General features: G+C 49.9%; 8 protein-coding genes across 8 annotated transcripts in view; 6 read left to right on the top strand and 2 right to left on the bottom strand.

The window, feature by feature from the left end:
* Nucleotides 1-288, top strand: part of Pmar_PMAR026555 (hypothetical protein) — a gene marked incomplete at both ends in the record, with an annotated part of 1,103 nt that extends 815 nt beyond the window's left edge. The window contains 2 exons of the mRNA XM_002773259.1: nucleotides 81-122; nucleotides 261-288. Of these exons, the coding sequence (XP_002773305.1) occupies nucleotides 81-122; nucleotides 261-288 (70 nt within the window). The remainder of the gene's footprint in view (nucleotides 1-80; nucleotides 123-260) is intronic.
* A 231-nt stretch (nucleotides 289-519) lies between these two features.
* On the top strand, nucleotides 520-1,093 carry Pmar_PMAR026554 (hypothetical protein; the record flags this gene model as incomplete). Its single annotated transcript, XM_002773258.1, has 2 exons — nucleotides 520-673; nucleotides 1,020-1,093. The coding sequence occupies 2 exons, from the start codon at nucleotides 520-522 to the stop codon at nucleotides 1,091-1,093; spliced, it is 228 nt and encodes a 75-aa protein (XP_002773304.1).
* Nucleotides 1,094-1,447: 354 nt separating this feature from the next.
* Nucleotides 1,448-1,889, top strand: Pmar_PMAR026553 (membrane associated progesterone receptor, putative; the record flags this gene model as incomplete). The annotated part of the gene is made up of 4 exons (XM_002773257.1): nucleotides 1,448-1,477; nucleotides 1,522-1,634; nucleotides 1,679-1,757; nucleotides 1,800-1,889. 4 exons carry the CDS (start codon nucleotides 1,448-1,450, stop codon nucleotides 1,887-1,889), a joined length of 312 nt encoding a protein of 103 aa, XP_002773303.1.
* Nucleotides 1,890-1,995: 106 nt separating this feature from the next.
* On the top strand, nucleotides 1,996-7,391 carry Pmar_PMAR026552 (hypothetical protein; the record flags this gene model as incomplete). The annotated part of the gene is made up of 34 exons (XM_002773256.1): nucleotides 1,996-2,190; nucleotides 2,238-2,384; nucleotides 2,430-2,508; nucleotides 2,553-2,638; nucleotides 2,686-2,782; nucleotides 2,826-2,935; nucleotides 2,984-3,028; nucleotides 3,075-3,197; nucleotides 3,247-3,337; nucleotides 3,380-3,510; nucleotides 3,561-3,633; nucleotides 3,682-3,754; nucleotides 3,800-3,904; nucleotides 3,953-3,990; nucleotides 4,037-4,113; nucleotides 4,165-4,253; nucleotides 4,300-4,384; nucleotides 4,435-4,505; nucleotides 4,552-4,639; nucleotides 4,695-4,837; nucleotides 4,887-4,977; nucleotides 5,002-5,188; nucleotides 5,240-5,306; nucleotides 5,348-5,430; nucleotides 5,483-5,625; nucleotides 5,676-5,776; nucleotides 6,013-6,083; nucleotides 6,134-6,234; nucleotides 6,277-6,363; nucleotides 6,412-6,573; nucleotides 6,623-6,805; nucleotides 6,848-6,915; nucleotides 6,965-7,050; nucleotides 7,099-7,391. The coding sequence occupies 34 exons, from the start codon at nucleotides 1,996-1,998 to the stop codon at nucleotides 7,389-7,391; spliced, it is 3,669 nt and encodes a 1,222-aa protein (XP_002773302.1).
* Nucleotides 7,392-7,892: 501 nt separating this feature from the next.
* On the top strand, nucleotides 7,893-12,728 carry Pmar_PMAR026551 (valyl-tRNA synthetase, putative; the record flags this gene model as incomplete). The annotated part of the gene is made up of 26 exons (XM_002773255.1): nucleotides 7,893-7,968; nucleotides 8,021-8,116; nucleotides 8,177-8,280; nucleotides 8,325-8,472; nucleotides 8,516-8,611; nucleotides 8,667-8,760; nucleotides 8,809-8,882; nucleotides 9,118-9,188; nucleotides 9,234-9,362; nucleotides 9,408-9,487; nucleotides 9,532-9,803; nucleotides 9,848-9,969; nucleotides 10,013-10,102; nucleotides 10,148-10,317; nucleotides 10,364-10,471; nucleotides 10,519-10,714; nucleotides 10,764-10,875; nucleotides 10,923-11,016; nucleotides 11,070-11,156; nucleotides 11,204-11,314; nucleotides 11,503-11,683; nucleotides 11,723-11,847; nucleotides 11,898-11,981; nucleotides 12,032-12,202; nucleotides 12,249-12,393; nucleotides 12,443-12,728. 26 exons carry the CDS (start codon nucleotides 7,893-7,895, stop codon nucleotides 12,578-12,580), a joined length of 3,174 nt encoding a protein of 1,057 aa, XP_002773301.1. The 3' UTR covers nucleotides 12,581-12,728.
* Nucleotides 12,729-13,749: 1,021 nt separating this feature from the next.
* Pmar_PMAR026550 (hypothetical protein) lies at nucleotides 13,750-16,117 on the top strand (the record flags this gene model as incomplete). The annotated part of the gene is made up of 13 exons (XM_002773254.1): nucleotides 13,750-14,387; nucleotides 14,433-14,508; nucleotides 14,554-14,657; nucleotides 14,700-14,784; nucleotides 14,832-14,953; nucleotides 14,999-15,097; nucleotides 15,151-15,283; nucleotides 15,305-15,436; nucleotides 15,484-15,602; nucleotides 15,641-15,726; nucleotides 15,767-15,896; nucleotides 15,935-16,041; nucleotides 16,083-16,117. The coding sequence occupies 13 exons, from the start codon at nucleotides 13,750-13,752 to the stop codon at nucleotides 16,115-16,117; spliced, it is 1,866 nt and encodes a 621-aa protein (XP_002773300.1).
* A 1,188-nt stretch (nucleotides 16,118-17,305) lies between these two features.
* Pmar_PMAR026549 (conserved hypothetical protein) lies at nucleotides 17,306-18,961 on the bottom strand (the record flags this gene model as incomplete). Its single annotated transcript, XM_002773253.1, has 5 exons — nucleotides 17,306-18,253; nucleotides 18,302-18,461; nucleotides 18,509-18,640; nucleotides 18,688-18,862; nucleotides 18,907-18,961. 5 exons carry the CDS (start codon nucleotides 18,959-18,961, stop codon nucleotides 17,306-17,308), a joined length of 1,470 nt encoding a protein of 489 aa, XP_002773299.1.
* Nucleotides 18,962-19,579: 618 nt separating this feature from the next.
* Pmar_PMAR026548 (hypothetical protein) lies at nucleotides 19,580-25,148 on the bottom strand (the record flags this gene model as incomplete). Its single annotated transcript, XM_002773252.1, has 2 exons — nucleotides 19,580-24,941; nucleotides 24,976-25,148. 2 exons carry the CDS (start codon nucleotides 25,146-25,148, stop codon nucleotides 19,580-19,582), a joined length of 5,535 nt encoding a protein of 1,844 aa, XP_002773298.1.
* Between the last annotated feature and the right edge of the window lie 8 nt (nucleotides 25,149-25,156).

The following is a 25,156-nucleotide window of genomic DNA, read 5'->3' as shown; positions in this document are numbered from 1 at the left end:
GGGTCGAGCATGAGTGAAACGGTCGTCGTATGGTACGACTACCTGCTCCAAGGTGGCTGAGTCCATAGACCTTGTATCAGGCAAGAAGGGTTTAGGCTCCCCAAGGCCGCCGGCACAAGGAGGTGGGCAACCATAAGCTGAGAGGGGGAGTGGTGATGAGGGAGCCGATAGTTTACCATGCTGTGGCTGTTGGCGATCTTGGGGGATGTAGGGGTCCGGGCCTCCATCGCCATGATATGATGCTCTTCTCATACTTTCAGTCACGATCTTTTAGTCAATCGTCAATAAGGGCCACAGGGGGAGGGGAATACAGATGCAGGGATGCAAATTAATAATACTACGTAGACTTACAGTGCCGCCGCCGCCATCCGTGTAAAAATGCGCTCTTCATGAGAGTAGCATCGCTCCGCTAAGATTTCAAGTAGGTGAGCATCTTGCTCCCTCGGGTAGTCTGGAATTCCTCTTGCTCGAGACGTACAGTTGCTGTCAGAATATTTCCATCGTCTCTAATTCATCAATATGGGGTTCTTACGTCGAAGGGCCAACAAAGTGAATGCCGCTGAGGCAGTCCCCATGGAAACTCTGCCGACCTCGGCATCACAAGCCAAGGCTGATCTCGAAAAGGAGGCCAGGAAGAAAAACACGCTGCTTGGGGGGCAGCATCCATTGTTAGGTAGGTCGAGTTTGGGCTGGGGCTCATTATGAGAAGATTAACTAGCGTTGGCCGTCCGTCTCACGTGGCATGCTTTCCATAATCTGCTCTTGTTACAATGCGTGGCTTCTATTAATTTGGAAGTACTAGAACTCGAACACTGGAGTCCAGTGACTGGACGGCCTTTAAAAAATTATCAGCTACACTGTGTAGTTGGCAGTGGATATCTTAGACCACGCTGCATAGTCTACAGCTAGCCGAAAGGATCTTATATGATTCCGTATGGTCACTATCGAGACGGTTAGTGGCGGAGATTCGAAATGCCTCGGCATCTCTCGTGAGTAGAGGAGAGTATACCTGTTTTCAGAGCAAGCCGTTGTCAACTTCATAATACTGATGACCCTCGCACTGTGTTATTTCATCCTCAAGAAGTTCATCTGAAAACAACCCTACGCGTATGAGCAGGATCATATATTTCCCATTGCGATGAATGGTCACCAGTTTGCGTCACGTTCCTTCCAAGGGCTACTTGTAGAGTTGTTAACGATCTTAGGGGGTCAAATTAGGTAGTAGAGCATGTTTGTCTCAAGACCTTCGTCCTTCTTTGAATGTCGAAAGATACAACGAGTAAGTGGACCAATGCGGTGGCAATTGTAGGCGGAGTCCTCGCAGCTTATCTGGTGTAACCTTCCGTATTATGAGGTACTTCGAAGTCCCACTCACGCCAGGTACGACACCTATCAGAACTATAGGGCACGGCGTAAGCAGGAGGAGTGGGAGCGGCGAGTCGCTCGGATGACCATACCCACTAAGGCTGGTTGGACGGTCAGATGGCCTTCACACTGCTCTAAGGGATTGTCTTATTACAGGCAGCTGAACTGAGCGCCTATGATGGATCGAATGATACGCCTATCCTCATTGGTGTGAAAGGCAAGGTGTACAATGTGTGGACGAGGCCTGACTTTTACGGTCCTGGTGGAGGGTGAGACGAACCCGTCATTTAGGCTGCTACCCACTTGAAAGCAGATATCATGTATTTGCTGGTCGCGACGCGTCTCGGTTGCTAGCTAAAGGTATACTGGATGAGGCGGACGACAACGGAGAGGTGTGTAGTCCTTGGAAAGGTTGATGATGGTGGATCTTTCAGGAGCTTAACAAGCACGAGCTTGAGCAGCTCGATGACTGGGCGCAGATGTTCGAATCTAAATATCCCTATGTTGGCACTTTGGCGGAGTAGGTACAATGTAAATGCCTTGATTTCAATAAGTTTTCTCATTGTGGAAGTGTTGTGTTTGTTACACTTGAGTAAAGGCTATCAGTATCACTGTAGCATCCGTGCTTTGATGGCAGCAATCGGGTCCAACGACGGCTCAAACACGCAGGAAAACGAGGGAGTGTCTCCACTCGCAGTCACCGTGAATGTTGACGAAAAAGAAGAAGGATCTATTGAGCCAACGAATACTGTGCAGAGACACCATAAGGATCAGCATCACTATGTATCACTCTGTCGTAAGGAGTGGTGGCACTGGAGGACTAAGGTAATTCACTATCTTTACGCTTCTGATGGAGGAGCTCTCCGATTTAGGGCCAAGTGTATTGGAGTCCATCGTACCTTACCGTTGACAAGGGTGATTACGTCAGTTTTGGATGGTATCCACCAGCTCCCCCTGGTGCTATCTTTCATAAGGAGCATCCTCTTGAGGCTGATGACAAGGATAGACTACTCGTCAATGTAATGGCTCATGACTCTCCGTTTACTTAGGGGCTTCCCAAATAGGTCATATCAGCAGAGAAGGACGGCAGCCCTATGGATGCAGCCGTGGCTCCTATCTACAGTGGTGACCCCCGCCTTGCAGGTACGTGTATGTATGCGCCCTGTACTCGCTATATCCATCCTCAGGGACGTACACCTTCCATTTCACGGAGCCAGGGACTGCGGTGGTGACTTCGACAAACCGCGATCTACATCTCCGCTGTGAAATTAAGGTGACTCGCTCTTGTGGTTGAGACAAGACTTAAGATTTTGATCGTAGTGCCTCACTGATCAACAGTGGCGAGTCAATAGAGCCTTGAAGATAGCAGGAGGAGTGTTGGCTGTAGGGGCTTTCGTTGTCGTACTAGTGTTGATGAGTAAGTGTAAGATCATAATGGTTCTCGATTCCGTGTCCCACAGTTATCGGAATCCCTAAGCTGTTCGAGCCGATCATATCCTGTGATGAAGCGAAGCAATGGTGCCGAGTGCTCGAGGACATCAGGGATGAGACTGTTAGCAGCTCTCTTCCGGTAACACCAATCGCCATCGTCGTCTTCTCGATTCATGTGTGTAATCAGATCATGGTCTTCTCTGCAATCATGGCAGTTGCAGCACCAGCATTCGTAAGAGCTCGCTCACCTTATACTTCCCTGTGGACTTGTCCAACAGATTCTTTTCCGCGCCTTATTCCTAGAGAGACCACTGCTGGCATCGTTCGGTCGCGGCTTCCACTCCAAGTGGTCGACTCTTATATCCCTCATCCTCTACTTCCTCACGATTGCTGTTATTGTGGTAGTGTACGTATCTATGAGAAGAAGGTATGTAGTGTCCACCATCGCAGATAACAGCTCTTTCCTGGACGTATCAAGTTCGGGTCAGTCGAGGTTGGAATGAGTTCCTCGAGATTATGGATAAGTTTGTCACCGAGATGAGTGAGACGATGCAATCACCGGATCACTGAAGTCGCCTTTCAGCGTCTTCTCTCGATGCTATGGTGGTACTACTAGAAGAGATTCTCAACCGCCAAGACGTCCTGGACAAGTTGGCCTCCACTGGCATCGACATGTCTACGATATCTAAGACGCTTCTGGATGTCTATTCAACGGTACTCATGAGATATGGCATTGAATTCTCATGGCGATCAAATGATTGCAGGTTAGCGAAACTTCTAAACAGTATCTCGACACTGGAACATCGCTGATGGTATCCATTGTTCGTATAAGACTAGGTAAGCTGGGTGGTAAGAAACGCTTGAAGAGTGATTGTTATTCCTTAGGTTTCCTCTTTGTCGGAGTGGAGATTGCCCTCCTTTGTGTGGCTAGTGCCATAGCAGTGATGGCCAGCAGAAGGTGTGCATGCCTCTCTGTGATGATGCCATCTAGTTGCCGCCGCAGGTTTCAACGTTTCGCCACTGTGGAGGCCCTTCTTATGGGAGGTATTGTGTTCTCGTCCTTATCGGTTGTGACCAGCATGACCAGCTACTACCTTCTGGACCACACGTAAGCACCTACTGACATTATTGCACTCACAATCGGCGCAATTGTTAGATACGATAACGTCCTTGCTAAACCGGTTGATGAGACGGGTAACAGCTGGGTAGCTCGTGGCGTATTATGCACTGTTGGGTTCAGGGACGGCGACTTCTATCGTGGGAGCAGCTCTGGCTTTCTGTTCAGCAGAGGACTTCAACTTACCGTATGAGGATGTTGTAGGTTATGTTGTTGTTCGATATCGTCGATTGTAGCATTGCTAAGTTCAGGTGGTGCCACTACGGACAATGGTTGATAATTGTGAGGGATGTAGGATACCCGATTGGGTGGTACCTACTACCACAGGCCAAGTCCGAGAGTAAGGGCGAACTACACTGATGCTCGGAATACTAGGGTGCTTTTAGCTTGCTTGCCATCATGTATGAAAACATCAACAATCTGAGGTCGGAGTTGTTCGTAGGGAGATACGGCCTTACCGCGGCTGACTCGGTGAGGAAGTCAAATCTTTGTGGTGTTTTCTTCTATCCCACTGTGTACAGAGTGTTCTGGATGGCTTAGCGCAAGTATTGGCGATAACAGTGGAGTTGCTTGAGTGCTCTTCTCTTGATGGGTAGGCCCTTAGTAGTATCTAATGCTGTACTGATGGCTTTCATCAGGTATATACGGGCGTCAATAGTATCCCTCAAACAAGACGTCATTGACCCTTTACATTCCCTGTCGGCCACTGATTTGACTCTTTCACTGGTGAGTGCTCCTACACCTAGTTACCAGTCCTTGTGTTACCGCTTCCTGATTGTAGATTCAGTTGGTGATGCTGGTATGCTTTGTGGTTGCCCGTTATGTATTTGATCGTCGAAGGAAGTACTGGTGGGAGGTCTCCAGCGGTAGGTGGTTCCGTTTCCGCTTTTGCTATCATGCACATAAACAGCTGGTCAAAGATAAGTGAGTTAGAGATGGCTGTACAAGTCGGTGATTATGAGGAGAGATGCAGGTACGGGGGTATCCCCCCAGGGGGGCAGAGGTGGCAGCACCCACCGCACAATCAGCTCACGATGCATCAAGCTACCTTCATGTGGACCTTAGTGAGAACCTATAGGTCGGTGCAGGGACAGGCTCTGGTTGTTTTCCAGTCGGCTTACATCTTGTTATTATGCAACTCCTACTTGGCTACATCGCTAGAGATGATTGGTGGTGTGCTGGCTGTTGCCCAGCTGCTCACTGCAATGGCGGGGTTAACCTCCGTAGCGTGGGTCGGAGTGGGAAAGGGCTGGCATGGGAGAATGTGGAAATCCAGTAGGTCTGCTGCTAGGGCCACAGCATAAGTCAGTTGGTCATTCTTCTAAGGTTTGATCCCCCGAGTTGTGACTGTAGCATTTGCGGCTGCAACCAGCATCACACTGGCGGCCACAGCGTAGGATGCATGAGCCGCTCGCAACGTTATTGCTGGTATAGGGGTATCCATTCGGGAAGACTGGCTGACTGCAACAACCAAGTGGAGCGGTGTCCGATGTCGACTATGGTCTATCACAGCGAAGGTGGGAGAAGTTGGTTGCTGTGTTGATGATGATGAAGAGGGCGGGTCTGCAGGTGTATATTACGCTAGTATTATGGCTATCGTCGCTCTCGTAACAACGGTGCTCTCTGAACTTTCACTGGGACCATGGTTCACTACAGCTGCACTCACGCTGAAGGAAGTCGATGTGGCTGAGCGGCACCTGGGCTCCACTGATGTAAGAATGGGTAGTGTAGGAATATAGGATGGTGTGGAGTTGATCATCAGGCGATAGCTAGTGCCTTGCAGCTGCACACTAAAGGACGGATCATGACGGGTATAATGGCACTTGTATTCCCATCAGCGCTATTTGGAGGGATATGGGCATTGTAAGTATAGGACACTGTTGGAATATATGTTGGCCTTCCTAAGCTGAGCTCAGCAGTTTGCTCGCTAATTGTAGGAGTTTACACACGACTTAGGGTAGAAGGGTACAGAGAGACCAACAAGAATTTCTCGAAGTTTCCTCAGAATTTCCTTATTGTTGCCAACACATGTAGTTGATCATACTTTCCCACACTGGTATAGGAATGTGTGGACGTGATGTTCATTATATCATTCATAGGGCACGAGATCCGCTTGTATTCGATAACGTCTCCTTCACAGCTCTGGCTGGCGCTCTGAGGTTCCAAACAGGTCGGTATTGCATTTTTCTCATTGGATTGGATGCTCAGTGTGGTTTTCAGGTCGGGAGATCATAAGCAGTTCTGCGATACCGCAACCTCCTGAAGGGGAGCCTGGTGGTTGTAATGGCCTTGTCGTAAATTGCCAGAAGACCGTTGTTCAAGTAGTGGAGCCGTCGTGGTGTTGCTTGTAGTGAAATGTTCAGATAACACTGCCATCGACGCATAACAGCTTCTCATCACTCCAAGACAGGTTTGTCCTCCCCAACCACTACTTCAATATTAAACAACAAGTGAGTGGATCCCGGGACGGATGTCTATAGCACTCGCTATCCTATCAGTTGGAACATGGTATTCGAGGCCTCTTACTCGACATTCACCCTCATAATAGCACTATGGAAGAGCCGCTACGACTTTGTCATGCAATGTGCGCTCTTGGCACACTTGTACTACGTGACGAGATGGAGATGGTGGCCGAGTGGCTCGCTGCCAACCCACGAGAGGTAACTAGGCTACAGCTGAGGACAGGAGCGGTAGTCGTGCTGGTGTTAGGTCATAATGCTTGTCAATGAGTTCTATGGTGAAACCTTCACTGCTTTGGAGTATTCGATGGAACCATTGATACCGTATATGTATGTGCATCCAGACGCCCAGAACGAGACCATGAGGATCCTAGGAGAAGCTGTGCGGTCACCATGGCCAACTCTGCAGGAGATGATTGACACGAATAAGAGGGTACGGTGTGTGCACATTGTTCAGCAAGAGGTTTTGTAACAGGTTGTCGTCATCAATCAGCATGACTGCTATTCGAACAACGACAATAGCTTTGATGGTTGCCCGGCCTGGTGGGTTGTTAGCATTGTGACTGCTCAGTATCTTATGTACATTTCTCAGGGACCACAATTTCTATCAGTTTACAGCCGAAAATAACTATGCGTGGCAGACTAGGGAAATGCTCAACTGCACCATCAGCGCTCGAAGTAATATCGCTGCTGCAGTCGATTCGGAGTGCACCCTATTCTTTTCAGGCAGCAAGTTTGAGTTCATCAGCGAGTCCACTCTGAATTCGTCCGATCGGACCTCGGTTCAGAATAGGTTGATTTTCGTCAACCACTTTCTTTCTATACCAGTGCCCTTCCCATTGACGTCACTCCAAGTGAACAAGGATGACCTCATGAGAGAGGTGCTGGATAACTGCACTGCCCAGTGGAGCGGACATGTCCCATCGATGATGGCCGTAGATTATTGGTCTATTGGCAACATAACACATGTGGCACATGAGTATAATAGAGACCATATTCTCCCTGACGCTACACGATGAGCGTCGCTGTCCTCTATGTTTTACAATACCATCCTTCTCTTGTTACATGAAACCTCATAAGCTTGTGCTTCATCAGATGTTATGTACTCCCTTGGATCCCTTGCGTTCAGTTCAATAGGAGTGTCCGCCGTGGTCAGACATACAAGTGCGCTGTTATTCGCGCGCGCCCATGTCATCGATTTAGACATATCTGTGGAGTTGTTTCGTATCTCGCCGTCCCTATTATCCGCAGACATTGTACATCGTTGGGAGATCCCGGATATATGGGATGGGGCTCACAGGCTGGTTTTAGAGTGCTACTCTTTGTAGAAAATTTTTTGAAATTTTCGACTTCACCGTGGTGTCGCGTCTAAGTCGTGCTGCTGATCGTGCTTACATCCGCCTCAACCCACAAAGAGTAGTAACTAGGACCCTTCTTGGATGGTTCGATAGACGTAAAGTGCCTCTCCTCAGCTCTGCTCATTTCTAGTACAGTCACCTCTTCGAGGCCCACTAATGTCTATGTCGGAGAATGACGAGCTCGCACAACACTCTGTGCAGGATCATACAGAGAATGTCACCGCTGAGAACCCCGAAGGTAGTAGAGGACTGGGGTGCTTGCCGAGGAAGGGGGATTAGATGGTGAGTAGGTCTTAGTAAATCGGCATTGAAAAAGCTTAAGAAACAGGAGAAGGCCGGTAAGAAAAACAAGATGAGTAAAGAGGAAAAGCAGGCACTCTTTCAAGGTAGTAGGCACGCTTCCATTATCACTGGATGGGGAAATAGAGTGTACAGCATTGTGTCAGGCAAGAGTAAAGGTAAGAAGGAAACGAAGCCTGTCCCTGAGAAGAAGCAACCTTATGTGAATAAAACCCCTGTTGGTGAGAAGAAGGACATGTCCGAGCCGATGGTAGTATATTGTCGCGGCAAAATGGTGGGATAATGGTCACTCAGGCTGATTCTTATGACCCTGTGGCTGTAGAATCTGCTTGGTATGACTGGTGGCGTAAGCAAGGATATTTCCACGCTGATGCTCAGAAGGCCATGAACACTGTGGATTCCCAGAAGTTCGTCATGTGCGTACCTCCTCCTAATGTCACTGGTAAGCTGGTCAAGACAGTTAGAGAATAGCGGGATTGGGTTAGGTACCCTTCATCTTGGTCATGCTTTGATGGCATGTATCGAAGACAGTATGACTAGGTGGCATCGGATGATGGGTCATCAGACGTTGTGGATCCCCGGTATGTCAAACCCGCGAAGGTTCGATTCCTGGTGGGATCATTTTGCTTTTGATAGGTACTGATCATGCCGGCATCGCCACTCAGTCTGTTGTCGAGAATCTGCTCTTGCGTGATGAGGGTCTCTCTAGGCACGATCTTGGCCGTGAGAAGTGAGTCCTTATGTTTGTGCCTTGCTGCCTTCATTGCTGTTCGTGTAGGTTCCTTGAGAAGGTATGGGCTTGGAAAAACGAGAAGGGCAACACCATCTGCAAACAGATGGAGCGTTTAGCGAGTAATGATTCCGATACCTTGCCCAGATTCACAGTGTGGGAATATATGCACCCTGCATGCATGGCACATGAACAACTTCATGTGTTGGTGACAATATGAGAAGTCTGAGGAATTCTACGGTCAATTCTTATTGGTTTTTGTATACTTCGCGTATAACCTTGTATACCTAGTGAAGAAACTCTTGAGCCTAGCTGCGGAAAGTATTCCAGTACTGGAGTTTAATAGGGTTAGCTCAGGTTCCTTGGACTGGGACCGCCAGTTTTTCACCATGGATGATAACCTGTCCACTGCTGTCAAGGAGGCCTTCGTAAGCTACGTTGCCATTGGGTAATGAGACGTGACTGTAATACAGGTTCGGTTTTACGATGAAGGCAAGATCTATCGTGACACCAGGCTGGTCAATTGGTGTCCCTATTTGCGCACTGCACTTAGTGATCTTGAGGTCGATCACATCGACATCGATAAGAGGACCCTCCTCTCGGTAATCGTAACCCCTTAGTGTTTGCTCTATTGCGGTTACTCTCAGATCCCTGGCCTGTCTGATGCTAAGGTAGAGGTTGGTGTTTTGGTGGAGTTCAAATATCCTCTCAAGGAGGACCCTACCAAGTAGGTTCCGATGGTGGCAGCTGGTGATGGTATGTTCAGTGTAGGTTTGTTCATATCGCCACCACTCGTTTGGAGACCATGCTGGGTGATGTTGCTGTGGCTGTTAACCCTAAGGATGATCGTTTTACTTACCTTATTGGCAAGGAGCTCGTCCACCCCTTCATCCCCAATAGGAAGATGGTTGTCATCGCTGATGACTACGTCTCTATGGACTTTGGTACTGGTTGTGTGAAGATTACACCGGCCCATGATCCCAACGATTTTGCTATTGGTCGCCGACATCACTTGCCAGAGATTAACATTCTGAACGATGATGGTAGGCTCATTGTATAGTACACTGCTGGTCGAAGAGTTACTCAGGCACTATGAACGATAATTGCGGTGAGTTCGCTGGCCAACATCGTTTCGTCGCTCGTAGGACTGTCGAGGAACGGCTGAAGGAGCTTGGCCTTTTCGTTGGCAAGACCGACAACGCCATGAAGGTAGGGTATATGGTATCTCGACAACTCACTCTTGTCTCTCTAGGTCCCTCTGTGTTCTAAGTCCAAGGATATTGTGGAACCTGTGTTGAAGCCACAGTGGTGGATGGACTGCAGTAAGGAGGCTGCTCGGGGGGTGAGGACGGGCGATCCGCTAGTTGGTTGGATGCCTTGGCAACAGGTCCAAGCTGTGAAGGAGGGCAAGCTAAGGATCGAGCCTAGCTATTACGAGAGCACTTGGTTCAACTGGCTCGAAAACATTCGTGACTGGTGTGTGTCTCGTCAGTTGTGGTGGGGCCACCGCATTCCGGCCTATAAGGTGGTCAAGCCGTGCTACACTGAGGAGCAGTGGTAGTCTCATGACTGAGAGGAATGTGGAAGAGGTGTGGTATGGTAGGTTCGTCGGGCGGGATGAGGCTGAGGCATTGGAGCGGGCCTCGGAGAAGCTCGGCATCCCCGAGAGTGATATCGAGCTGGCTCAGGATCCCGATGTTTTGGACACCTGGTAAGTCTTTATGTTTTTGATGATGTTGGCACTAGGTTCTCCCGTAGGTTCTCTAGTGGACTTCTTCCTATGTCTGCACTTGGGTGGCCTGACATGAATACTGACGACATGAAGGCATTCTTCCCCAGCTCTGTCCTCGAGACTGGACACGATATCCTCTTCTTCTGGGTAGCACGTATGGTGATGATGTCCTTGGCCCTCACTGACGAGCTCCCCTTCCACACTGTATGTTTGCATTCTATGGTGGGTTCTTATAGCCTAGGTTCCAGCCTCGGAATAGTTCGTGCCGTAGGTACGTGACGCTCATGGGCGTAAGATGTCCAAGTCCCTTGGTAATGTGATTGACCCTCTTGAGGTTATGTCGGGTATTGGCCTCCCTGAGCTACAGGAGAAGCTGAAGCATGGTAGGGTGGTGCAATGCTGTGTAGAGGGAGGTCTCATGTGCTCACAGGTAACTTGCCTGAGAGGGAGATCAAGAAGGCTATGAAGGGCCAGGAGAAGGATTTCCCTGATGGAATTCCTGAGTGTGGTTCTGATGCTCTGAGGTGCTGTTGCTGCTTATCACTTTATGGTTCCTAGGACCACCATCTCGCTGTAGATTCGGCCTGCTGGCTTACACTGGCCAGGCTCGGAGTATTAACCTCGACATCAACAGAGTAGTATCCTATCGATACTTCTGCAATAAGTGATTCATCTCGAGAGAGGCCTCGGTACAGTATCGTTCTCCTGCAGATTGTGGAATGTAATGAAGTTTGCTCTGCCTAACTTCGGGGAGAGCTTCAAGTCCAGAGGTCTACCTCTCGATGCTAAACTTGAGTGGGAGGACAAGTGGATCCTTTCAAGGTAACATGATCGTACATAGGATAGTCGAGTTAGTATGTATTAATATTGAATTATAATTGAACATAATATGAATTCTAAGAACTGATATGAAATGGCTATGTCAAATCGCGTACAATTGGCGTTCATAATGGTAACGGTGTGAAGAGTGTACTACCTTAGCCATGCGTTACTGCTGTGTATGCCCTCAGGCTCTCGGATGCTGCGGGTGCTGCGAACAAGGGTATCAAGGAGTTCAACTTCAGTGATGCCACTACTGCCACCTACAACTTCTGGCTATACGATTTCTGTGATTACTATCTTGAACTCGTCAAGAAGCGTTTCCGTGCTCTTGAGGGTGGTGACTCTGAGGAACTTCGGATTGCTAGAGAGGTAGAATCTACTGCTAGTTTCAATAGGTATTGCCACTAGGTATTGTACATATGTTTGGACCGTGGCCTGAGGCTTCTCCACCCTTTGCTGCCCTTCGTGACAGAGGAGCTCTATCAAAGGATTCCTGATGGTATTACGAAGGCCGAATCCATCGTTATTGCTGAGTGAGGATCATCTACTTGTTATGACCACAGTGGACTCCCTCTTGTGGCAGTTACCCTCAAGAAGTGATGTCATGGAGGAATCTCGCTGTAGAAGAGGAGATGGTGCTACTTCAGTCCACCACTTCCTCCTTGAGGTACTGAGGAAGTCGTAGTATGAGTACACCTGAGTGTTTCGGTATATCAGGTCCCAGGCTGCTTCGCTTGGCTTGCCTCCCAAGGCGATGCCTCATGCCTACATCCGGGCAGCGGATCCAGAGGCTCGACGTGTTCTGCCCAAGATCGCTGATCATATAGCGACTATGGCCAAGCTCTCTTCCCTCAATGTCATTGATGATGCTGGTGCGGTTCCCACAGGGTGAGCTTACGAGTATCTTGAACATAGTATATGTTGGTCGCTTCAGAACCATCGCGAACGTCGTGTCGGAACATGTGACCACTTACATGGAAGTAGCCGGGCTTGTCGATCTCGGTGCTGAGTTGAAGAAGCTCGAGAAGAAGATGGGCATAACCCAGCACAACCTGCAGACTTACGTTTCTAAGAGAGAGGTACTTCATAACTAGTAGGCTCCTGGTGGCTACTGGGTGTGTGGATCAGGTACCAGACTATGAGGAGAAGGTGCCCCCACAGGTTCGTCATGCCAACGCTGCTAAGGAGGAGTCTTACAGGGCTGAGCTTACTGAGCAGAAGAAGGTCATTGCTCAGATTAAAGCGGCCATGGAGACCACTGCGTAGATGAACTATTGCTAACGTTACTGTAGAGAAATTATCTCTGTCAATTCTCTTCCTTTATCATCAGCAATTCTGGATGTATTGGTAGCAGCAGGGGCTTTGTTTCTATTGCGTATAGAGGTGCTGCTTCGCTTTGCCCGAGTAGTGGCTGCCTTCACACGCTTCCGCACGATATTCCTCTCCGTGGTGTTGAGTGGTCAATCGAACTGAGACTGAATCTTCAATAAATATGATGTCTGCCTCTTCTTCCATCTGAAATACGGTCTCGATGGGATTAGACAATTCAACACGAATCGTTAAGAAGTGGTTTGTAACTCATATTCAACACAGTGCTCATGGAACATATGCTAGGCTAGCAAGGAAGACAAGCAACGGAAGGACTGAAGTTAAGACAGACACTTATGCAGTTACGGCGGTTACTCTTCTCAACTCATTCATGCATCATATCATTTCGAGTGTACTACTCTAGTCGCATCAAGAGTGTGGCTTTGAAATTTTTATCTTGTATAATGGCACCCATCGACTACAGCCGTTGGGACAACATTGATTCCGAGTCCGAAGGGGAAGTCGTGGCTGACTCTACCAGAGTTTGTACTTGCTCTGAAATTTCTGTCTATGGTTGAGCAATTGTAGATCCACTCGAGAGTACCTCCCATGGAGGACAAGGCCACATCTCCCCCTCCTCGTGTGGTCGAGCCATCGCTGGAGTTTGCAGATGAAATCGATGAAGCTGAGGATAAGCTCGAGCCGACGGAGGAAGAGGCGGAGTGAGTGTCATAGGGTGCGATCCCGATGAGGATCTCGGCCGTGGTAGATCCTGCCGTCCAGCAGTGGAGCTTCTGTTTGACGCTATGATGAAACGGAAGAAAAAAGGGAAGAAAAATAGCAAGTTGATATGGTACCTCGAATCTGCTGTAGAAGAAGCTCATAAACTCGCGTTAACCCATTTCCCTCCACCTACGCCGCCGACACGCTCAAGGTGTGATATCGTATGCGACGAGGTATTCGAATATGGACTCTCCTGGCAGTTGCAACTCTGACAAACTTCCCTCCAGTAGGAGCTCGGGACTCAGCGACTTGCGGTGCTTCTATAATATAGACTCGAAACGTAGTGAATAAGATACAATGGTAGGATGATGGAGTGACCTTATTCCTCCTCAGCGAACTGTAGAATGGAAGACCTGCCTGAGATCCAATTGATGCCTCGGTCCCCGGAGAAACAGGACGCTTTTGTGTGTGAGAGGGAGACGTTGCAGAAGTACATGAGGCACTTAAAAGAGACTCTTAAGAAGAAGACAGAAAGAGATACCGGAGAAGTACCCGTCGAAACTGAAGAGGGCTCGAATATGGCGGAATCCACTAAGGCCGATGTGGCTGATGAGAGCGTTCCTCCTACCGGGGATGTGGGAGAGCCCTCAGTAGTTGATAACGATGTGGTCCCTATAGTAGACGGGGGAGATGCCACGGTGCTGAATAGTGATGAACTCCCTGGAGTTTGGAAGGCAGACTCTTCTGCAGTAGAGGAGGCGGAGTCATCCGAGAGAATGAGCGATGAGGGATCCACCAGAAAGGAGGGACAAACGATTCCGGTACATGATAAGGAGGAGACTGGGATTGCAGATGAGGCTGGGTCATCATCACTCTTGGACGGCAATCGGGCTGAGGTCTCAGGGATGACGGCGGGAGAGTCTTCCGAATGCACAGCATCAGAAATGAGCGCGAGTGCGGAAGTGTCTGAGCTCCCGAGAGTGGGAGAGAATGCCGCTGCTCTCGAAGGATCCAACCATAGACTTACATATGAGGATATCAAGTAAGTTGTTGCCTCGCTGGAGATGGGAATGCCTGCTGGTAGTAGGGGCCGGAACTTCTCCCCTTCTGGTTTGGTAACGGAGCCTGAGCGTGTCGAGACGCAGTACGAGAATGAAGAACAAGTAGACTGAGGTTCCTTGTCAGTGACTGAGGCCACCGTGGTTTAGTTGGAGGAACTGTATTTCTCTTTGAAAGCGGAGAAGGGACTCGAGAGCGCCATCACTCTTTCTACTTTCTTCAAGTTGTTCGACGTTTGGATCGGCCTTTACAGGTTAGCGCACTCAAAGGTGATGATCATTAATAGTCATAATAGGTTGAGGAAGTGTCAGAAGGAGTTAGATGAGATCCTACCTGTGTGTCGAGAACTTGGTGATCCCTTTAAACTGAAGGCAGTGCAAGTGAGCTTGGGAGCTGGTTCGCTGTAATATAGGGAGGAGTTTCATAGGCATGCGCATTCACGAGATGGAAGCAGGGTAATCTCACTGAGGCATTAGCCTTATTCAAGGAGATAGAGGAGATGCTTGGGAAGTCCCCCGCGCTGTGCGAGAATATCGGACATACTCATAGGTTAGTGATGGAGTGAGAACATGGTTGGAAACATAGTTGCCTTAGTTCAATGGGGAACTTGGAGGAGGCAGAGCAGTACTTCAAAGAAGCATTATCCCTGATAGAACAGCAAGTAGCTGAGGGTCGTGGCACTGAAAGCGACAGGTAGAATATTTAGTCACTGGCTATGGTAAGGGTTATAAGCTCCCCGTCATCAGTAATCTCGGTGGTGTCTTCCTCGGTCTTGGGATAGTGTTAGAGCGTCGAGGTCGTAATGAGGAGGCCTTGGAGTTTTGCAAGAAAGCACATAAATTCTACTCAGTTGAGTACATCAGCTTCTTCGAGCCTATCGTATAGTGCTAGTGGTATCAGGAAAAGTTCCTGGCAGTCGGGGGTTCCTCTCTGGTAGCAAAGGCGGCCATGAGCGTCGCCAAGTGCTACGTGGATCTGAACAATCTGGCTGAGGCTCAGGAGTACGCAGAAGAGGCCATTGAGATCTTCAAGGTATGCTGATACTGCTCATCCCATCGCGAACTTCGCACTCCTTCTAGCGTACATGTGGTGATGATTCTCCGTTGGTGGCGAGCTCTACCCACACTCTAGGGAAGATACTGTGGAGGCGAAAGAATAGGGAAAAGGCCAGGGAGAACTTTGAGAGAGCGTTGGAAAAGTTGGATATTATGCGATTGATCCCTCTAGCATTGGTAGTTACGCTCTGGAGGCGGTCAAGGATGCTGTGGATATTTGTGTACTCATGGAGGTTCACAATGAGCTCATCGAAACTCACACGGAAGGTGGACTCCTAGTATAGTGAGGCAGGGGATTTGCTCGTAGGTGTTGAGAACGTCAATAGACTGGCCTTTCGGAAGTACATTCCTATCGTGGAAGCAGCTACAAGGAATATTGAGGAGAACGTGGTACAAGACGGTAACGCTGCTGTGTATTACAAGCTAGCGGCAGAAATGTGGGATGTTGCAGCGGCGTGATGGAGTTTGAAGGCAGGTACCTTTGGGGTGGTATGTATGGTGAATGTGTTAGAATGGTAAAGAAGGCTATCCCTTTGTTCAAGGACGAACAGAGCATGGACTGCTCTTCTTTTGTCAACGTGGGTTCAGACCTGCGAAGTTCTCCGGAGCAGTTGCTATTACAGGCATGCGAAAGGATGCTGGTGTACGCTGGGAATAATGTTACACTAGGAGTTGTTGTCGATAATTTTCGCACCCCTGCCCCGATCCAAGGAAGCAGCATATCACATAGTGATAGTGATACGGCTCCAGGCTCCGAGGTAGTAGGACCTCTTGACGTTCGTAGAGTTACTGCAGCACACAGGTAGTAGTGCTGAATACCCGGCAACAGCATCGCGAGGTAGCCGGAAGTGCGACAGGTGAGGTGCCATCGAGTCGAGAAAGTGAGGAATTCTTCGACTGTGAAGAGGATATGTTATGAAACCATGCCTCTGAATGGTAATTGCATTCCAAAGCACGTTCTGACTGACCAGCTCTGTTGTGTAAAGGAGGTGTCGGTTCAACTCAAGTCGAAGTTGTGTAGTCACTAGACCGAATTGACAAGCTTCCGCAGAGCTGGTGGTTCCCGCCTCGGCGGGGAACCCAGCTTCATCTCCAAGTCCGGCCCTTGCCGCCGTCATAACCCCATGAATAATAGTTGGCCGTTTATGTAGGATGCTTAAATCTTGGAAAAAAGTTGACAGAACACTGACTAGCATCGATCCATTCGTGAAGGTCACAATGCATACACATGGTGGATGATTGGACGTAGGCAATGTGTTTGCCAATGCATTCTTTATCAATCCTCACACACAGTGTACAGTTGCGATTACGTTTTTCTTCACGAGATGTTCGTATTCGGAAATGTTGCCTAGGCATCGACCAAATGTGAGGCCTACAGCGCTTTCTGTCAGAGGGTTTTCATTGTAGGCGTACGAGGGACTATCGGGAACAAAACACGTGATCACCACTCTTCATGAATATATTTCTTCATGCCCTGCAACGTCCTCATCGATTTTGTAGTGCACGGCTTGAATCATACTGACGTAGTAATATCAGTGGACGGTCCCCTGCCCCTGGAAAGCTTCCGCTAGTTCCCCTGAGATGCGAGACATCGACACAGAATGAACTCGTCTAAGTATATCCGCCGCCCGAACGTGCCTCATTAGGTGGTTGAGCAACGAGGTTCGAAGAAGTAACTCTCGGTGCAGCCAAAGCTGCTATTTTCGCAGAGATAGACGCGTGTTATGCCAGTGAACGACTCGTCAGATTTGTCGTAGCCACAAACACCACTGCTATAGGAAAAGACGATTCGCAAACTAAACAGAAATTATGAATGAAAAATGAAACATTACGTTAAGTCAATTGTTCAAAGGAGAGGCATCCAGCCGATGTACATGCGGATTAAATATTTCGTGCTAGTCGCAACTCGAATTAGCTCGTCAACTTGCCCTTCAACGCTGAGACTCGCCCCTCGGAAATCCCCTTGAAAGTCGTTAGGGAGCAGCAGAGGATCTTGAGCACCCCCATCGTGACTGCCATCAGAAGTAACAGCTCTGGCGAGGAACACTACGCCGGACAACTTTTGTTCCACCTCCTTCACCGTCCTATCTGCGTTATCGCTGGCACGTGCCACTACCAAGTTGGCCTCAGTTTTACCCCCACGTAATGAGAACTGCTTGGTTCTAGCTGCTGTAGCCCATTGAGTTACGGGATCCGCAACAAAGGAAAACATCACAGATAGAAGAGTTTTCTTATGAGCTCGCAGCACTGACATTGCTTCAACACACACCCAGCGGAATGGCCCTTCGACACCATTAGCACCCATGGCACTAACACAGTTGCTGGTCAGCCTAAATGGCACCACTTCTGGCACTTTCAGCTTGTGACCAGCGTCGAATATACAATCAAAATCTACATGAGTGAGTTCTCCATCCACATCGCTCAACATTATATTCTCGCAATGCCTATCACCGAGACCGATGATATACCCAACCATACACCAAAGGGCTTGTGTGGCGATAAACCTATTGCGTATATTCAGCCAATGATCAGCATCGCGGGCGAGTGCGAAGTACCAATGCTGCAACACAGGAGGGTTCTCACGCAACAACCTTGCGAATGCCGTCGCCCCATTAGGCGCTAAAATGTCATCCCTAACCCGCGTATTGAGCAACTTCACGAAAGGAGACTCTTCTTCTATAACTCTCGCAGCTGCTGTCGAAATACATTCTCGCATAGTCTGGAAACCCGTCATCCATTCGATCAGAGCAGCGGCACTCGACAAACATATCACAGCATATGTTCGCAGTTTAACCTGAAAAGGAGACACGTATTGCTGAACGCTCAATAGCCACATGCCTACTCCCTTGAGAAGACTGCTTCTTGGCTCTTCGCCATCGTTAGCATTACGACTTTCCTTGGAATGGCTATCTAGGTTATGGTTTATCATAGTAAACAAATCCATCATTCTAGCATCCTTGCGCATATCACCGTTGGATTCCTGTTTGGCCAGAAAGGGATACCTTGTGAGAAAAACTCAAGAGTGATCAACATGGCACGACCTCCTTACTGTCTGCCATCCGTCCCACACATGACTATCCTCTTCGGCTTTGCTTTACTTGACATAATTTTCACCATCGGGCCCCAGCTGGCAACACCCACTACGGAATCTTCATCATCACAATCCAACCGTGCGTTGTATCTAGTACAACTACACTGATAGCGACAACAGCTCCTATACAGATCTACCCGATGTGTTGCTGTAGTGGTATAACTATCTTAGGAGAGCCTCTGCCACCCCGTATAAGCCTCTGAAGCTTGGGAAAGGAAGCCAGCGTCGAGAAGTTGGCGTCCCCGGCTTCACATTTGGTGTCGATACACAAGTTGCAGAGCTCTCGTATAAGCATCTTATGCTGTTCGACACCTAATAGAGCAATCTCAGAGCTCAATTGAAAGTGCCAAGGTCACCCTGAGAATCGGCCTGAATTGCAGCAGGCAGAGCCTTCTCATGCAGAACCTTCATCGTATCGATGAAAAACCGAGGAGCATTACGACTCCTGTTCGGATCGCCACTGGTGTGGTTGACAATAAAGGGTAGTACGTGCCATCGACTCTAAGCAAATATGTGGAAGGGAGTTTCTCAAAATGACTGCGTTACTTGTCTGGGGTACTTCACCAAGAGTTTGCTAATGATACTGCACACGAAGGTGACTGTGAGGTTGTGAGCCTCCTCACCAGAGGTCTTGGTCTTCTCCAAAAAGCCCAGCCGGAGGGAGTTCGTACTTCCCTTCGGATATCTTGCTTGCTTCATGAAGCTGTGGAGAATCCTCAGCGTGCGAAGATCGTCAGGATTGTGAAGCCTCGCGAGCAGTTGAGGCAATGCCGTGAACCAAACACGCAGCGGGATCTCGAGGTCCGATTCGCATCGCTCCGCTAGGTTCCGAATAACCGAGCCAACTTGATCGGCCGTCCTCTGATGCCATCGGACGAATAGGACTTTACAAAGGTCCCGCGTGTGGGTCTCGAGAGATGACCAAATCTCGGGTATTATCAAGGGCTTGCTGTCGCTAGCGTTCTCGAGTATCTGCGTGGCTGACACTGAAGGGTTGGAGCTCTTCTGAGACAACAGCAAAGTCGTTGATTACATGAACATGAACCTCACCTGCTTCGAAAGGTCACCGATGCACTTCTCATAGTGCGGTAAGTACTCTCTCGGGATTAAGTTGACGAGAGCACCCGAGCCTTGATCCCAGATGATACGCAGGATCCTATTCAGTGCCAATAACTCGTGCTTGGTGCCGAACTGTATGGCCAGCATGTACTGCACTGTGATCTCTTGCAGAACCTTCTGGGTAGACAAAGTTCTCGATAAGCCAGACTGATATCTAGCTTCCTCCTCGAGCAAACCATCGAGATACTGTGCAAAAGCAAAGTGCCCTCGAGCCCTCCTCTTGGCAGGTAGACTTGTTGCCTCTGCTAGGATCTCTCTGAACACTGGGATCGACTCCCGCGGCTGCATAAGGTTCTTAGAACAGCTATACCGCAATCTGTCTAGTTTCACGCACCACGCCACATCTTTGTCGGCATCTTGAGCTCCCCGACCTGCTAGTAGCTGTGCAACATCTTCCAAGGCCTCGCGAGACTTGTTGATCTTCCCGAGATCTCGATAGACCTTAGACATCTCCAGCATGAACAGGACGCTCTTCTCGCGGTAGATCTCCGGTTGGGCCCGACACACTATTCCAACCCGTTCTGCTAGTTCAGACCTCCCAGCTCGTCGTAAAGCATGGAGATGCTCCCATAGGAGGTGGCTCAACTGCTGAGGATTCCCACCAACAGCTCGAATCGCAGCCATCGCTACTGCAGGCCTACCCACAGTCTTGTCAGCGTCCTCCGTCCCTACACGCACGCGTAGAGTCTGCGGTAGACAAAGGCTGCTCCTATTGGTAAGGCACCATTCCAAATCAAATAGAGTCCGGGCCTTCTGACGACACTCCTGCTCCATCAGTGTCGATTCTCTCTTGCCGAGGCTCAGCTGGGTAGCCACACCTTTATAGGCGTTGGTGACGTTGAAAGCAGTACTCCCCTCCTTAATGCTGACAAGGGCATCTATTACTGTCGATGACTCCTTCAACTCCACAGTGGGTACCGACCACTTCCCCAACAAGGCGGCCTTTCGGATCCAATTTTCCTCCCTCTGTTGGAGAGTCATGTTGTCATCCATAACACCATCAGCAGCCACCCCATCACAGCATATCTTGGCAGAGTCTTGCTTCTTGGCAACAGCCAATGCCCCGGCCTCGCTGGCCGCGACCCAGCCTGCATCGGGAGTCATCTTGGAAAAGACCGTAGCCAGATGGACGTAGTCGTCGGAAGTCATAACCGTAGTGCTCGGTGGAGCGTAGGCCTTCTCTATGAACATAAGGGCATGAGACCACATCTCGCATCTCTCAGCTGCCTTAGAGAGGGAGAGGTACGTAGCTTGTCTATCTCGCTGCAATAGTATCAGTAGTCGTGGGGCCAAGCGTTGGCTAAGCTTATCGTTACCGAGTTTGCTGGCCCAAGACTCGACCACCTCGTAGATATCGATGATGACAGCTAACACTGGCCGCTCTGCCGACTTAGACCCGAGAATTTCCTGCATATGCTGGAATAACTTTTCCAGCATCTTATGGGTATCCTTATTGGAGTACAGCAATGCAGCTACTAGAGTTGGCAATACCTCTGAAGCTACTGTGCTGGACTGCTTCAATAGAAGATCCACAGACAACATGAGTCGACGGACTTTAACGGTGTTGTTCTGTGTGCCAGGCAACTCTCGGACAACCCATCTGGCCAAAGTCTGGACGGTCCACTGGGAAGCATCCTTGGCAAGACCGCGCTCATCAGTGGCAGAGGCTACCTTGTAAGAGGTGGAGAGATACGGCCAGAGGGTTTCAGCCTCTACTCTGCTTAGTAGATCGTCTGCAACAGCAGATTCAAGGAAGTTGCCACCTCCCATGGCAGTAAGGATGGCTTGTGCTAAATAGGAGTATTTAGCGCTGCCCATTTTGGGAACAATGTAGGTCAGCAAGAGATGGACGGCGAGCTCCTTGGCGACACCTTCACCGTTACTGTTGTCACACCAAGCCTGCTGAGGATCCTCGATACCTATTCTAGCTCGGTGGCCCGGGTTGGTGACAGAACAGCGATCGATAACAGCAGGGTTGTACCTCCAGCGACCTAAGGAGCCCAGGGCCCTGGCCAGAGCAATGCTCAACGTCCCACCCGCTGCAGCATCACGTTGTTGCAGCAGGTCTGTCAAGTGCTTGTCGAGTTGGTTGGCCAACGTCTCCAGCTCTCCATAAGGGTCGTTCCACGTCTCCGCATAATGGAAGAGGAGGAGGTCCGCCAGTAGCACTAGTATACCCTCAATGCAGCAGTCAGGCCTTGGAGGGGAGTACGTTATCTCTTTGAAAACATAGGATAGTACTGTCTTCACTTGCCCTTCCTCGAGACGTGTGTGGTCACCACCAAACATGATCCGTAAATGCGGGTCAGTGATGACCTGCTTAGGAAGCCCCTTAGCATAGGAGCGGGCTTGGTCGTACCCCACCCTGGGTAGTTCGACCATATATGTGGACAGCATCGCTAGCTTTTCCTCAAGTCGGGCACGGTGATAGAGACTTTTCCAGGGACGTAGAAGGGCCTCGCCCTCCGAGGCCTGCCAGGGCGAACCATTCAGAGTGAGCTTGTGAACGGCATTGAGATTCTGAGACCAGTACAGCTGCAGTACCTCCTCATTCGCGATGTCCAAGAGCAGAGCTAAAGCTGTACAGTAGCATGCGGACTCTTCGCTGCCCTTTATGGATGTATCGGTGATGAGCTTGAGGACGTAGAGATAGTAGCACTTCATAGCGTGCACCTTGTCAGGGGTCCTTCCGTTCACACTCGAACGAGCCCTCTTAGTCGGAGGCTCTCCTCCTCCTCCACTATGGGCTGCCATCGAAAGTCGACCCTTGGTGCCAATGATCCTAGCGCTGTGGGCCAGTATCTTATCCACCTTCTCACTGGTAGCTGCCTTTATGGTATCGAACGAGTCTGTCCCATAGAGGAATCTCCGAGCGAAACGCAAGAGGACCATGAAGAGGAGACCACCACAGTCGGCCTCCACGATAGTGTCCAAGCAATGACGTCCACCATATATGTCCAAGACTACCCTCATAACTGCGTAATCCAGTGAGCCCGAAGGAATCTGGGCCAAGGGCACGGCAAAGACACCATGGGCGAGGACCTCCGCTAAGCAGTCAGTGACGAGGTCCTCCATGGCACCGGTGTTGGTGACATTGGGATCATCATCAAGGCTCAGAAAGCGTACAAGCTGAAGTACATAGTGCTTGAGGTTATCCTCTTCGACTTCGGCAAGAAGGGCGTTCAAGATAAGCTGTACCAAGGACTCCCCCACCAGAGGCATGACGATCTCCTTATCCGACCGCAGCCTTGTAACAGTTGAGGGTAGATCCAATAGGAGGCACACAGCATGCCGCCCCCCATACCATAGAGATGACAGAGCGGGGATAAGGGCAGAGCGGAAATAAGCCTGGCCCATGTCGGCAGTATCGTATAAAGAACGTATTCGGCACCTTTTGATATGAGCGGCAAAGAGGGCTGGTAAGATAAATGGTTTGCATATCTCTGGCAGCGGCGGTGGCAGCTTATCCTCTCCTCGGTCCAACACTACTCGCGGGTTACTGTTCACCAAAGCTCGATAAGGTTCAACCTCTCCAGTGAGCTTACCTACCAGTTTCACGACCTGTCCATAGGCGAACTGGCACAAACTGCATGACTTGCCGCATTTGGAGCCAGCAACGAGGTCGCGTGCTGTCGCTAGAACTGATGTTGAAAGCTTACTACCAATACCACTGCTGTCTCTACTGACACCATTGGTGGCTGCTCTCGCCATACATGGCAGTGTGACACGAAGGTAACTACTGTCAGTTCTTGAACGGCCCGAAGGCTTATCATGGGCCGTGGGCCGGCCGAATAACGGACTGAGGCAGGCCCATGCCCCATCGGTGTTGTCGTGGGCAAAGAGGTCTCGAGAGGCACCCTCCACGAAGGACAGAGTAATAACAGTGGCGAAAATAAGATGAGCGTTACATGTCGCTCGGGATCTATCAGCTGAGTTGAGCATCTGCAGCAACTGCCGAGCCACACTCTCTTTACTAACACCATCGCTGAGCTTCATATAGCCCATATGTAGAAGGCTAGCAGCTATACACCTCCAGATGGGCTCCTCTCCACGCAAGGCAGGTGAGCGAACATGCTTGAGCATGTCCCCCCATTCCCTGCTGTCATCAGTAGTAGCAAGGGTCAACTCCTTCTCAGTTATCTTAGTACCACTCGCAATGAGAACCTCGGACCACCAAAGCGACGGCGTGGAGCCAGGAGGCCCTACTGACTCGCATAGCCTGCAGCAACGTGAATGACCAGCCTCTGAGTGCACACCAGAGGCACGGATGAGCTGTGTCAAGGCCCGTTGAACATCACTCTCATGAGGTATATCTCCCAAGTGTCGCAAGAGCATGTCCGCAACGTCCACCTCTAGGGGTCCAGCCTTTCGGCACAGCTCTGCCATAGCCTTCATGCAATGCGCATCCTTCCACCAACCAGCTTGGGTCGCAATGTTCCACACTATCCCTTGCTCACACACTAGTGCTCCGTCTGGAAGGGAATGGATAAGCAGGCTCGCGATCTCTGCCGAGTGCTCTATAGGAGGGCAACCGCTAGATTCGACCAAATCCAGGACGTCCAAAGCACGACTAGGAGGTAGCCACGGCAGAGCCCCAATACACTCCCAACACGCCGACAAGAGGTCCTCCTCAAAATCATCTCCCAGCTCGGGGACGAGGGCTAGCACACAGCTGAGAAGCTTTGTCAAGACATCTCCACTTGCGACTGAGTCGAAGCCGAGGTATTCCCTACGGACTTTCAGGAGGCGAGCTACCGTTGAGAGTACCCCAGTGATAGCAGCGGCAGAGGCCTTCTTGGAGTTGAAGGTCCACTGTATTGACACCGGCCCAGGGCTACAGGGAGATGATTGCTGAGGCCTCATAGATTCATAGGCTGCCGACACGAATTGAGGATAGACGTGTCGAGACTGGCTTGTTGAAGCATCGGTACTCTCTCGTAGTAGTAGGTGAAGGCCCTTCAAAGCATATACAATATCAGCAGTTTCGGCTAGGAATATATCCATAAGGCTGCAGCTATAGCGGTCTATATGGACGGCCACAATCACCACCGCCTTCGCCATCAGCTTCACAGAGGGCATGACTACACCGTCACCATAGGGGAAGAGGGATAAGATGTTTATGAGGAACAACAGTGAGCGCCGTACATGACAGCTAAGCACACAAGCATTGGGGTTGGTCGATTCAAAGAAGGATATGGTGAAGTTGAGGGCTCCCTCGACACACGTTTTGGTAGTGTCATCGGCGGCCTCTCCGGCTGCCTGCATCAGCTGCCTGCCTAAACGAGGATCTACACCCTAGCCATTACCCTACCATATTACCAATCGCCTGGCAGGCTTTCTCCCCAGCGCTACGATTAACTGTATGATGAGTATTCCTCAGGGCGAAGGGTGAACAGCACGAGTATGCTTCTATATCGGACTCCTCCACAACCTCTATGTTGGTAGCGCCAAAGTATCCACCAGGTTTCCAATGGAGCATGGGGGGAA

This window comes from Perkinsus marinus (genome assembly GCF_000006405.1).
Source record: "Perkinsus marinus ATCC 50983 genomic scaffold scf_1104296959216, whole genome shotgun sequence".
NCBI lineage: Eukaryota > Perkinsozoa > Perkinsida > Perkinsidae > Perkinsus > Perkinsus marinus.
This window is presented reverse-complemented; position numbering and strand designations above follow the sequence as displayed.